Source organism: Paramormyrops kingsleyae, chromosome 22 (genome assembly GCF_048594095.1).
Source record: "Paramormyrops kingsleyae isolate MSU_618 chromosome 22, PKINGS_0.4, whole genome shotgun sequence".
NCBI classification, from domain to species: Eukaryota; Metazoa; Chordata; class Actinopteri; order Osteoglossiformes; family Mormyridae; genus Paramormyrops; species Paramormyrops kingsleyae.
The window spans coordinates 11603098-11617131 of NC_132818.1; the positions used below are offsets into that span (position 1 = coordinate 11603098).

General features: G+C 44.7%; 2 protein-coding genes across 9 annotated transcripts in view; both read right to left on the minus strand.

Annotated features, from left to right (window-relative positions):
* LOC111836930 (voltage-gated potassium channel KCNC1-like) overlaps positions 1–14034 on the minus strand; it is a 58543-nt gene that overhangs the window by 3910 nt on the left and 40599 nt on the right. For 2 of the 8 annotated variants that reach the window (XM_023798625.2, XM_023798624.2), the window contains exon 5: positions 1069–6309. The exons of 1 other annotated variant lie outside the window; for it this stretch is intronic. In XM_023798625.2, coding sequence (XP_023654393.1) covers positions 6152–6309 — 158 coding nt within the window. In that variant the 3' untranslated portion in view covers positions 1069–6151. Of the gene's footprint in view, positions 1–1068; positions 6310–7555; positions 8628–14034 lie in introns of those variants that run through there. 5 more of the 8 variants (XM_023798631.2, XM_023798626.2, XM_023798629.2 and 2 more) reach the window with 4 other exon arrangements.
* Positions 8640–13741, minus strand: LOC140581644 (uncharacterized). Its single transcript, XM_072705025.1, has 2 exons — positions 13530–13741; positions 8640–13469 (listed from the first exon to the last, which is right to left on the minus strand). The coding sequence occupies exon 2, from the start codon at positions 10578–10580 to the stop codon at positions 8955–8957; it is 1626 nt and encodes a 541-aa protein (XP_072561126.1). The 5' UTR covers positions 10581–13469; positions 13530–13741; the 3' UTR covers positions 8640–8954.

The following is a 14034-nucleotide window of genomic DNA, read 5'->3' on the forward strand; positions in this document are numbered from 1 at the left end:
TGGAGGTGGTTAGGATGTGTGTGTGCAGTGTTGCTTTAAGAAAAAAAGGAAACGATAAAGAACAAGCTGACCAAATCCCGTGGTATACTGCAATCCAATAATGAGGACCAAACGATAGCAGATAGTGCTGGGAAGTGCTTCACTGCTTTGGGTTTCGCACATACTGAAATGACTGGGGCAATGTCCCCGTGTGGAATTGCAGTACACCACAGTATCGGAAAACAAGAATGACATCACTTGGCTTCAATGTGTAACTTTCATGGAGGGTCCAATTCAAATGATCAGTCAGCCTTAGTCAAATTATGCAAGCTGTACATGAAAGTTACACACTGAGTATTTGAATGTGTGTATATTCATAGAGACATATACACACATACATATAATTGTAATATGCATTTTACATAAACACACACACACTCGGGGTTTTAACTGACGATTCCTTAATTGATTAATCATGCAATTTAGGTAAAAAATATCACTTTCCATCAAAATGTACAAACAAATAGGAGCAGTGGAGAGAACACCGTGTGTTTCGCTTGCGTTTGTTGGACACACAGCAGATTCACCACGACTCGGGTCACCAGACTGTCACTGTTGCTTACGGGTGGCATTTTGCTAAAAGTCTGACAAGTGGATCAAGGTGTTCACGTGAATGTTCTTCAGAACAGAACCAAATGTTCAATTGAGTAGAACCAAATGATAAACAGAACAGAACCAAATGTTCTATCGCACAGGACCAAATTTTGGGCTCTAGCACCACCTAGTCAGATGAGTCCAAACATTTTACACAGATTTGCCCTCATCTGCATCGAAAGAATTGCATTTTGTCAAGATCACAGCAGGGAGAAAACAAGAGATGATTACTCAGTCAATAAGAAAGGCCATAATTAAAACCCCCACGAGTTGCAGACACGTGCACAGGACTACAGAGCATTTTACACTGCAGATCACACTCACGCCCATAAGCAGGTTCACATACTGTACTAACACACAGGAATAATACTCAGACACACCAAGTCAGAAATGGCAACATAGAACATGTGACAGGAAACATACAAACATTCTTACGCGGCCAACGATCGCCTTCCTGCTCCGTTTGCAGTCTTAGTTCTTTCTTCCTTGGCTGACAGTCCTCTTTTTACGTTACACTTCACATGCTTCCCCCAAAAACATCATTTTCATTCTTTATGTTGTTTTTTTTCCGTTTCTATTCTTGAGGGCTGTCATTTGTATTCCATTTAAGGGGAGATATTCATATTAACTGTTCTCACTCCCATTGTTAAGAGTTCACTTTTGTGGAAGTATTACAGTTAGAGTTGTATACCACAAAGAAAAAGAGTGAAGTGTCAGAGGGAAAGGGTGGAGACGATGGAAAAATGGGAAAGACAAAGTGGGGAATGTACAGAGACACAAGTACAACACGAAGGCAGTCATCTCACAAAGCATTTTCAATACTGTTAACTCTTTCCTTTCCACTTCAGACAGACATTATTTCCACTAAGAAAGAAAAGCGTCAAGGTCATGAAAAGATAAATTCCTGAGTTTTATCAAGTGTTAGACAAAAAGGAAAAGATTAGAGAATAGGAACAAATGGCCGGAGAAGTGAGCAGATGAGTGAATGAAGAGTCCAGGTTCAGAAATCGAGGTTCTGCGTCAAAGCAGATCTGCTCTGCATCTTCCAGCCGTCATGCATCCATCTGCACCTTCATAGTGCTGTGGGAAACTCCCATGCTGCTGTTCTTCTATTTCAACTGGTTCTGTATTACTATGCCTGCATCTGCCTGTGGTTCTGTATTACTATCCTTGTTTCTGCATGTGTTTCTGTATTATCACCTCTGTGTCTGTCTGTGGTTCTGTAGTACTACAGCTGTGTCTGCCTGTGGTTCTGTATTATTGCCTCTGTTTGCTTGTGGTTCTGTATTACTATCTGTCAGTTTCTGTATGGCAATCTATGTGTCTGCCTGTATTTCTGTATTATTTTCTCTGTGTCTACCTGTGGTTCAGTATTATTATTTCTGGACCTGCCTGTGGTTCAGAAATAATATCTCGGTGTCTGCCTGTGGTTCTGTATTATTACTATCCATGTGTCTGCCTGTGGTTCTGTATTATTATCCCTGTGTCTGCCTGTGGTTCTGTAGTTTTATTCCACAATATTAAATCGACTGAAGTTAACATACCCTCCATGAGGATGTGTAGATGTATAAAGTGCTGTAATTGTGGAAGGCCTTTCATCACAGTGAGAAGGCCCACAATCATTAGGTATGCTGTGTTTCTTAGGTAACTGTCATATGACCACAGCTTCATGTGCCAAGTGATGATGGACCTGCTGGCCAAACATGGTCACCTGTCACCTAAGTCTTCAGTGAACATGCCACTCTGCAGAGACACCCTGGAGTGAATATAAGCTGTAGATCAGTGAAGGCACACTGTCCACAGTTGTATCAATGTACAGAATGATACTGAATGAAATGACAAACGTCACAGACTGAAACAGACTGAAATGGTGACTGAAGTAAATGCTGTTGACCAACTTCTGTCTCTGAAATAGATACCATCCATGTAGGAGACATTCAGAGACATTTCAGTGTGTCATGTAAATGGGTTGCAAGCCCACATGAAGGGTGAGATCTCAACACCTCCTGACTCTCAGCCTTGGCAAAACTGTGCCTCTCAGCTTCTAAAGGAGGGAACCCAGTGTGAGACTGATAGATGGAGGACAGAAAAGGAGGATGAATGCAGGAGGAGCAGAAGAGCTGCATTTAGCTAGAACCTATAACTGAAGGAAGAAGTCGATTTGTTTCTGTCTTTTTGGGTCAACTCACAGTTACTGCTTCATTTTGCATATATCTGATAAGCTTTCAGAATAGATTTCTGTAAAAAAGATGAAAAAAATTACAAAATCATAGTACTGATAATGACATCATCCAGCCTGCAGTCCCATCCACTGTACTGCTGACTGTGAAAGTAACCCCAAAGCCACATGAGTCACAGGGAAGACACCCCCTAGTGGCCAAAGGCATGCAGAGCAGCGTCCCTTCTGCCTGTTAGGAGGTCCAGAAATCAGCATGCAATCAGCCAGCTTGTAGCTGCATATAAATGCACACGTTTACGTACATGTACATATATGTACGCATATATGAATTTACATATACATTTAAACAGAACAAGGTGCCTTATCAAAACATACTCGTAGATCATAATATAGACAATACAGATATATTCATTTCTTATTGCTTGCAGTAGGAACTCATGCATGTAAAAAAAATAATAAAAACTAATTTTAAAACTATACTTATCATTTAGAGCCATTATGGGTGTAATATAAGCACATTGTTTAGTACAAATACAGGAACCAGGAACCAGAGGAGCAAGATGGAGAGGAAAATGATGCAGATACAGGGAAGGGCAGGAATGGAGGAGGGACAGAGATGCAAAGGATGAAGCAATTGTAGCAAGGAAGAAGAACAGAGGAGAGAGAAGAAAACGACATGGATACAGGAAGAAAGTGAAACAGGGGGAGAGAAGGAAACTACATGGATACAGGAAGGAGGAGAAATAGAGGAAAGCGATGGAGTGAAAAGACATGGATACAGGAAAAGAAAGGGAATTTGGAACAAAGACATGGCGGCTTAGGGCGTGCTGGGGGTCCAGCTTTGGAATACAGAGCAATTATCCCCCCAAACCTAAAAGAGGTGACAGAAGTGGCATTATTCTGTATATGCTGTGTGTGTGTGAAGCCAGAAATCAGTATATTTTACATGGTTACATAAGAGCGGCAGCCATTTCAGCGCAGTGCTTACAGGCCTACATGCCTAGCTCTCCAAAAGGCATTCACGCACAGCAGGCCTTTCCTAATGATATGCTTCATTTAAAGTGTCCTGAGCTTTTTTGTTTCTTTTTAGTTTTTTTTTTGTTTGTTTGTTTTTTTTTAATTTATATGTTTTTTTTGCAAACACACTTTAGCAAAGTTGCTTTCTCTGTCGCCAAATGCACCCCAGAGACAGCAAAGCACTGGTTGGGGTGTGGCCCCACAAGGGCTTTGGGACTGGGCCAGCGTCACGCTGGGTTTTGCTCCCCAGGATGCTCAGGCCCGTCCTTTAGCGCCCGAGCTGACGCCTCGGCCAAGGAGGCTCCGCGTGTCTCAGAGAATGCAACTGCGCCCACCGCCTTCAGCACGTCACCTCCTCCACGTTTGGGGAAGGAAGATATCAGAGGACAAGGGAAGCCAAAGGATGATAATGAATGTAACAGGTTTAAATTCCCCGACATACTAAGAGAAACATGTTTATAGCTAATGCAAAGCCTGCAGAATGTAAATCATTACATTTACATATTCCATTTGGATATATTAAAACAAAAAAGGGAAAGATAATTTAGCAATTAGAAAAATAAAGACCTATTCTGTAAATGAACCATCAATAAAAAAGTTCCTTATGAAGAGTGACCAGACACATAAGTAGCAATAATAACAATACGGGTAGAAAAATATTTTCATATCATTACTATTACTGTCACTGACATATTTGCACTTGAATCATAGAAAAGGAGATGGGATGCTTGCTAATCGTCTGCTCATAAGCGCCGTGGCTGGGAGCTGGACCCCTGTCTGCTCATAGATAAACACGGTAACGCCGTCTGCCTGGACACCCGCTGCCTGCTCCTTCTCTCATCTTCCTCATCTTCCTCTATCGCTTGCTGGCAGTCCAGCCTCCACTCAGAGTCCCCCCTTCATTTTCGCCCGGAGATCGTCATCCGAAATGCAAGGGAGGATGGGGGGGGGTGGAAACAAAGAAAACAGAAAGAGAAAACGAAACAAAAAAAAGGAAAAGACCTAAGATGTAAACAAAATAGGGAGCACGTAGCCAAAAAATGGCAATAAAAAGGGACTTTCCGCTAACGATTCCAGGAACCACATCAAGCAGGTTGACAGGGGTGCACTGGGGGGGCCGGCTGGAGGGAGGGCACTGCATTCAGGGTACAGTACTGCAGATGTGTGTCTGTCAACAATTTAAATAAGAAGGAAAAAATAAAAGCTACAGCTATGGAGGTGACTCCTCCCCTTTCCAGGCAAAGTGATGAATATTGGCCCCTCCCTTTTTCCAGGTTAAGTGATAAGTATTCGCTATTGACTGGGTGGCTCCTCCCCTTTTCCAGGCTGAGTGATGAATATTCGCTATTGGCTGGGTGGCTCCTCCCCTTTTCCAGGCTACATGATATTTGCTTTCGACTGAGTGGCTCCTCCCCTTTTCCAGGCTACATGATATTTGCTTTCGACTGAGTGGCTCCTCCCCTTTTCCAGGCTTAGCGACTTTTCTGTCCATCATCCATTCTTATTAAAATAGAGTCTTTGCATGTTGGTTCCTTGAGTGAAAGTCAATCCATGATAAAGAAAAAGGCTAAGTGAAAGCTTCTCTCCTCTGTCATCTTTCTCTCCCTGAAAAGTACCCATGAATCCACACCAGCCCTGCCCCTCTCCTCTTCACTGCCCTCCTTTAAAAAAATAAACATGTAATTCCACTCTGCATTTTTTTCACTGCTATTTAGTTTTTATATATTAATAATGTCAATGATTTCAAGAATGAGTATGCAGTCTTTTACCCTCCTTCTAATATTTGTAAAAATATCAATAATGATAATGACAATAATTTTCTGCATTTTCTGATTGCCACCCATTATAATAAAGGGTGATATTTTTTCCGTTGATGTTTGTTTTAACAGCAGTGTGTGTAGCTGTGTTCGCTTACTGTGTGTGTGTGTGTGTGTGTGTGTGCGTGTGATTGTCTGTGTCTGTGTGTGTGTGTGTTAGCTATCCTACACACTGTATTCGCATCAGAGATCAAGTAAATGGCTACAAGTCATTCTTAAAACGTTGAGAAGCCTTCGGAAGCTTCTAGAAGATCTCTCTAATTCATTGAGATTGGGTTGGACTGGGTTTTTCTTTTGGTGTGAGCTTTCAGGTCAGAATCTGACCAAGCAATGGCTCTTTTTAAAGCTTATTATCAAAATAAATATTCTATATACTTTAAGTGCAAATATTTGACCACACACCAATAGCCTGCAGTTCCGGCCCAATTGGGACGGGGGCGCTGTGGGATTCATTATTATCATTATCATTATATTGGCCAGTGGCACAGTCGTTAGTCTGGTTCTGCTACAAAATGGATGGGATGGGGGAGCGACAGCGACGCAGGGGCCCTGGGGGCTCAAAGCGCTCGTAGGGGGCGCTGCTGATGGGGGTCAGGCGCATGGAGGCCGCCGCCATGCCAGAAATGTTGTTCAGGCTGCGGGACTTCTCATAGCCCGACGCGGCTGCGGGTTCGAGGGGACGGAGCCAAAGAAACAGGGAGGGTTCAAAAGTCCAGGAAATCATAATCAACAGCAGTGAAAGGAATTTAATGATTAAGTGGCAAGAAAAAAACATTAAAAATTAAAACAATAACAATACAAATGGTATTTAAAAAACCAAATTACACAGTGAAATAAACAAAGCCAGAGACAGACAAACAGACAGACAGACGGACGGACGGACGGACACAGAGAGACAGAGACAGAGAGACAGGAGAATGAGAGTCATGAACTGCGTCACTTAGCCGTTTACATCATCATCAGTTTAAAGCTTTTCCCCAAAACATAACAAAGGTGAGTAAAGGTCTGCGACTGAGGTGAGCGAGAATAGCAGGCACAGCTCACCCTGACAGCACGACAGAACGAGCGGTAAGGAGCGGCCGACACACACGCCTCACTGTCCACGTGAAGATGTACGGAGAAACTGCAGTGACACACCGTGCAGAACGAATGCAACCTCCCCCCCCTCCCCCCCCACAACCAACACCCCACTAAGCAGACTAACGGTCTCATAGCGGACCAGGGGGTATATTTGAAAAAGATGAAGCTGAGGATGACAGTTTATCGGAAAAGGGAGAAGAGTGTCACAACAACATGGTGAGAGAGTTCAGGCTGCCCCTGTGCCATTGCTGGAGGACAAGGCTCTCAGTACCTCAGTTCCCTTCTGAACAGTGACAGGCAGCTTCCTGGAGCCAGGCAGGCAGAGTCACCGATCTCCAGTTCTACCCCTTATCCAATTACACGGCCCCATCTGACCTCAGCACGAAAGTGCCCAATTATTGTTCACTATCTGACCTCAGGAACCAAATCAGAAGAGAATTGGAGTCCCATCATTGCCTTTATAACTCAGAGATTTTGTGTACTTATGCTTGATACATTACAAAATCGAGGTCCACCATCTGCGATCTTTCAGGGATTGCTGGCATGTTTCCCATGATGCACTGGGGCAGTGTACTGCACACAGACTGTTCACATAAAGATGCTCACAGAAGAAAGACCAGCTGCTCTAGTGATCAACAGACATGGACACACTTAATCACAGAAAGAGAAAGAGAGGGTGGCAGAGAGAGGGAAAGAGGAAAAGGCAGAGAGGGAGGAAGAGGAGGCAGCTGAGAGGAGAAAAGAGGAGAATGTAGAGATAGGGAAAAGGAGGTGGCAGAGGGGGAAAGAGGAGGAGGCAGCATAGAGAGGATAATAGGAGAAGGAAGAGAAGGAAGAGAAGGAAGGACAAAGCAGCAGAAAGGGGGAAAGAGGAGGAGGTAGAGTGAGGGAAAGAAGAAGTGGCAGATAGGGGTTTAGACCAAAAATAGTTGGAGGAGGCGAGTAGAGAACATCTTTTTGCAGAGAGTGGACCATGCGAGATGCATGTTGGGGAAAAGGAAATAGAAACACACACTCACACTCACACACACACACACACACACACACACAAATGTGCTCCACATAGCAGCAAATGAAAGCAAAAACAACTAGATGGATGCAGTAGAGGGACAGTAAAATAATGTGACATCATTTTAATGCTCAGTAATTAAAGATTCTTGAATAGCTTATTGGAGGTTTGGAGGTGTCTGCCAAGACACAGCTGGGCTGCTCTCAGTATTACGATCCACGTTCTGGGAAAAATCCTTCACTCCCAACCAGACCATCCCACCAGCAGGGGGCACTATTGACTGTGATGGCTGTGGTGAATCTTGATTCCCCCCTCCCCCATTTTCTGCGGGTTTATATTTTGGGAGAGTTCTGTTTATAACTCAGAGCAGAGTTCAGATGTCCCCCCCCCGAGACCAGAACTGCGACATTCCCATAGCATTCCCAGAGAAGGAAAGGGGATTAAAAAGACATCAGCTCAGTCACATGGTATTAATGGTGATGTCTGATGTTAGAAAGTAAACGGCATGTTCACATTTCACATGGAAAACACCTGAGAGGACAGCTTACACTTCACAATCAGCTATTTGCTGAGTTGATGTTTACACTCCATACCACTAAACAAACAATAGCTGTTGTATTTTAAAAAATGTTTTCAAGTCAACATAATAATTACTCCTACAGTGACAGCACTAATTAATCGAACAATGATTATTGATAATTCAGTTGTGTCATGATCTGCTCTGCAGTGACATCATAATTAAATGTGCAGGAACAAAACTCAAGAAGAATCCAGGTCGCAAGCAGTACAACATGAAATAAAAACATGTTGCAGTGGCAACATGCTGAGCAGTGAGTCTGAGTACCTACCTCTGGTTATACTTTAGTTACACTACGGGGGCTGTAGAGCGGGCCTGGGGGTGGGATGGAAAATGAATATTAATCTCAGGGGTGGAGGGAGAGGCAAGGCAAAATTGCCGGACAAATGCAAATATTGACCTTGACTTGGTATTTAAAACATATTAAGATTTTAATTTGCTTTACTGTCTGATTTAATAGCAAAGTAGTACTGTCCATTACAAATAAACACTGCTCAGATTGTCTCCCCTGAAGAATATTCTGAAGTCTTTGTCTTCAGGTGAGTCCAAGGCTTCCCGTCCCTGGATGTTTTCAGATTAGCTATGCATTCGGTATAGCAGCTGCCCAGGTCAATATTTGCAAACAAATTTTAATTTGTCCTTTCATGAGACTGAACCAGTGCAGTATGCACATACAGAGATATATCTGTAGAGATCAGATATATTGCATCTATGTGCATGACACAGATTGAAAGACAGAGAAAAAACAGGCGGCAGGGTGACTGTAACAGACTGACACTGAAAGAAAGACAGAAAACAAACAGACGGCAGAGTGACTGTAACAGACTGAGACTGAGAGACAGAGAATAAACAGGTAGCAGAGTGACTGATAGATTGAGTCTGAGAGACAGAGAACACACAGGTGAAAGAGTGACTGTGACAGACTGAGACAGAACAATCAGGCGGCAGAGCAACTACAATAGGCTGAGACTGAGAGGGAGAGAACCAACAGGTGGCATACCGACTGTGACAGACTGTGGCAGGGAAAAGACAGGCAGAAGGTGATAGACTGAGACTGAGAGACAGAGAACAAACAGGCGTCAGAGTGACTGTGACAGGCTGAGAGACAGAGAACAAACAGGTGGCGATGTGACTGTGACAGGCTGAGACTGAAAGACAGAGAACAAACAGGTGGCAGAGTGACTGACAGGCTGAGACTGAGAGACAGAGAACAAATGGCAGCAGAGTGACTGTGACAGACTGAGAGACAGAACAAATAGGCGGCAGAGTGATTGTGACAGACTGAGAGACAGAACAAACAGGCGGCAGAGTGATTGTGACAGACTGAAACTGGGTGACAGAGAACAAACAGGCGGCAGAGTGACTGTGACAAACTGAGACTGGGAGACAGAGAACAAACAGGTGACAAAGTGACTGTGACAGACTGAGAGACAGAACAAACAGGCGGCAGAGTGATTGTGACAGACTGAAACTGGGTGACAGAGAACAAACAGGCGGCAGAGTGACTGTGACAAACTGAGACTGGGAGACAGAGAACAAACAGGCGACAAAGTGACTGTGACAGACAGACTGGGTGACAGAGAACAAACAGGCATCATAGCAACTGTGACAAACTGAGACAGAACAATCAGGCAGCAGAGCGACTGTGACAGACAGACTGAGAGACAGAGAACAAACAGGTGGCATAGTGACTGTGACAGACTGAGACTGGGAGACAGAGAACAAATAGGCAACAAAGTGACTGTGACAAACTGAGAAACAGAGAACAAAGAGGTGGCACAGTGACTGACAGACTGAGACTGAGAGACAAAGAATGAACAGGTGGCAAAGCACCTGACAGACTGAGACAGAGAAAAAATAGGTAGCAGAATGACTGCGAGAGACTGAGACAGAGAGACACTGAACAAACAGGCAGCATAGCAACTGTGACAGACTGAGGAAAAAATGAAACAAAAAGGTGGGAGACACAGAGACTATGACACACTTGGCACACTGCATATGAAATGTTGTTTTATACCATATGAACCTAGGCACATTCATACATTCAGAAAAAAATGCAACAAACCACATAACTGGAAATGGAGAGATTATTATACAGGATTTTTCTGGGAATGAGAGGAAGCAGAGACTAAAAGAAAGAGGGACAAGACCTGAGGTCTGAAATGGAGAAGCGTGTGGTTGTGACGGACACAGCTTAGAGATACCGAGACCGATGCTTTTCATTCCCCTGATGCCCATGCTCCCAGCATGGAATGGGACTAACAGCATGACTTGAACCCTGAAAGAAATGTGTCCTGTTGAGCAGCTCACTTACTCAGTGTGTTAGCAGAGAGGGACAGATCAAGGCAGTGCTTCATGTTATTCAAATAGCAAGAAGAAACCAGAGCAGGGGGATTAGGGGAGCGCGGCTGGCCCGGGTCCCAAGAGGAGACAGCACAGACGGCAACGTGAATGAAGAATAGGCCCTGAAGCTCCAATTAAGGTCCTGAAAGGTAACTCATCTGCATGTGTGCAGCTTCTGTGCCATGTAAAGTATAAGCACTATAAGCCATCACTGCAGGACAGGGACACACCCTTATGCATGCCTTTATTTAATTACCTTATACATTCTTCAGAATACTAGACCCAAGAAGCTTTCTTTCAGATTTTTTGTTTTTAATTTGGGGTACGACAAAGTGTCAAATTAGACTTAAAATATTAGGAAAACCAAAAACAACAACAGCAATAATCATCAACACATTATGGTGTCATTTTAGGTGCAGTGCATCATGGGAATATGATGGTACGGCTATAAATACCTTTTTCACTAATCTCTTCATTGACATACTTTATTTAACCTAAATTCAAATTCAATAACAACGGATATCAGTTAAACTGTTAATATCTCTTTCCCACAAGCCTTTGCTCACAAATCCCAGAATGCTCTCTTCCACGGATTCCTTGACAACAACGGGAAGTAATGAGGACAGGAGAGAGAAATGGGGGAGGGGGGGGGGGAGGCCACGGACGGAACTCTGAGGCGAGAAAAGGGGACATTTTGTTTCAATGACAGACACAGACAGATTCATGGAAAGAGAGATAAAGAACGAGCTAAAGTGAGCACAGAACGACCCACCGCAAGACATGCTGAGAACCCCCCCCCACACACACACACACACACACACATCAGGTACATTGGACAGGCTCAGGCCATGGGGATAGCATCCTCTGACCTTTAGACCTTTTATGACCACATCAGTTATATTTGGTTGACAGAAGGTCAAAAGGAGGCAGACGGCAACAGTATATAATAAACGGCACAGCGAGCGTACAAAACAGCACAGCACCCCCTACTGCTTCCAAAAGGAAAAGACTGACCATCTGGGGCCTTGCTGAGATGCTCATACTGACCCGTCATGCATCTCTGCTAATGTACCCATGTCAGGACGTGCCTCCTGACCCCACACTTTCACTTTCAGGGGAAGAAGCACAACCCACTTTTTAAATGAGATGTATCATTCAAGGGCACCTGGCCATGATGGCCTCCAACTGAGCTCCACATCACTGCATCCATTCTGGCTGCCTTTTCCTTTTAAGGAGTGAGGAGGTGCAGTGCCAACACGCAACATCATCGTGGAAACATAAAGCAGCTCTGAACACCCCCTGCAACCCAGGCCAGCTGTCACTTACCTTCCAGCGTCAGGGGCAAGGGCTCAGTGTTATACTGGCAGAGCATCAGCCCTGCAGTGTGTCAGTCCTGCAGTGTGTCAGAGCATCAGTCCTGGAGTGTGTCAGTCCTGCAGTGTGTCAGAGCATCAGCCCTGTATTGTGTCAGTCCTGCAGTGTGTCAGAGCATCAGTCCTGGAGTGCATCAGTCCTGAAGTGTGTCAGTTCTGTAGTGCGTCAGTTCTGGAGTATGCCAGCCTGGTAGTGTGTCAGCCCTGTAGTGTGTCAGTACTGGAGGGTCAGTCCTTCAGTGTGTCAGTCCTGGAGTGTATCAGTCTGGAAGTGAGTTAGCCTGAGAGAGTGTCTGTACTGCAGTCTTTCTGCCTGGCAGTGTGTCAGTTCTGCAGTTTGTCAGCTCTGACAGTATGTCAGTGCATCAGTTCTGGAGTGTGTCAGTCCTGTAGTGGGTCAGTGTGTCTGTTCTACTGTGTGTCAGCCTGGCAGTGTGTCAGTCTTGTAGTGAGTCAGTCCTGGCATTGTATTACTCTTGGAATGTCTCAGCCGGGCATTGTGTCAGTGTGTCAATCCTGCAGTGTGACAACCCTACAGTGTGTCAGTCCTGCAATGTGTCAGTGTGTCAGTCCTGCAGTATGTCAGTCTGTTAGTTCTGGATTCTGCCAATGTGCTAGTGACCCACAGTGTGTGCAAGCATGGAGCTTGTGTTGCTCATACAGCCTGAGTATTCAATTCAACAGCTGAGGCATAAAGCATGTTTACAGGTCAAGTGAGCAGCATGTCACTGGGGACAGAGGACAGTCCCCTGGCTCTGTGTGCCACTCGCTCATCTGCATCAGCCCTTGTCCCATTGTCCTTAAGCGGGGACATGCTAAAGGACCACAGAGAGAGTGGGAGACCTTGTGAAGACCCCCAAACTGCACCCCCACTCTGCCCCAATGAGATACTGATCACCTGACCTCAGCTATTTCATCAGCACCACTAAATCCATGACACTTTGCCCGGGGGAGATGGAGAGGAGGGACACAGCTCACCTCAAAGAGGTGTTTAAGATAAAGGAGGCTGAGCATGATTACCCTACTCTTTTGGGAGGTGCAGCCATCAGTCAGCATCACCTCACCAGGGCAAAGGTCGATGGGAGAAACGGAGCACAGCAACACAAAACGCAAGATAGACAGACGCAGCAGCGGGGAGGAGCATGTGTCAGCGAGAGACCACGTGACAGCACAGGAGAGCGAGTGAGGAGGACACACACTGGCACACAGGCACACACTCAGCGGGCGTAACATCAACACCCTCAAACCGGACAGCATTACACAGCCTAGCACCATGTGACATAATCAACCAAATACGCAGGACGACCTGTTAAACTGACAAATGTGAGTTTGGGTAAAAACATCAGATAAAAATCATGGTCATGCTTCCAAAGAGTCACCATCTGTATCTAGCAGACTTGTGTATAACCACCCAGCATTCATTAACATGACATACATCCACCTGACATACAGAAAACTGACATACAGAGACCCGGCATACATTAACACGGCATACATCCACCTGGCATACAGACAACTGACATACAGACATTAACATGACATACATCCACTTGGCATACAGACAACTGACATACAGACACCCAGCATACATTAACATGACATACATTCTCCTGGCACACAGACAACTGACATACAGACACCCAGCATACATTAACATGACATACATCCACCTGGCACACAGACAACTGACATACAGACACCCAGCATACATTAACATGACATACATTCTCCTGGCACACAGACAACTGACATACAGACACCCAGCATACATTAACATGACATACATTCTCCTGGCACACAGACAACTGACATACAGACACCCAGCATACATTAACATGACATACATCCACCTGGCACACAGACAACTGACATACAGACACCCAGCATACATTAACATGACATACATTCTCCTGGCACACAGACAACTGACATACAGACACCCAGCATACATTAACATGACATACATCCACCTGGCACACAGACAACTGACATACAGACACCCAGCA

Coding starts and splice junctions, on each gene's coding strand:
- LOC140581644 (XM_072705025.1), bottom strand. CDS start 10,580: ATGCTGTTAGTCCCATTCCATGCTGGGAGCATGGGCATCAGGGGAATG.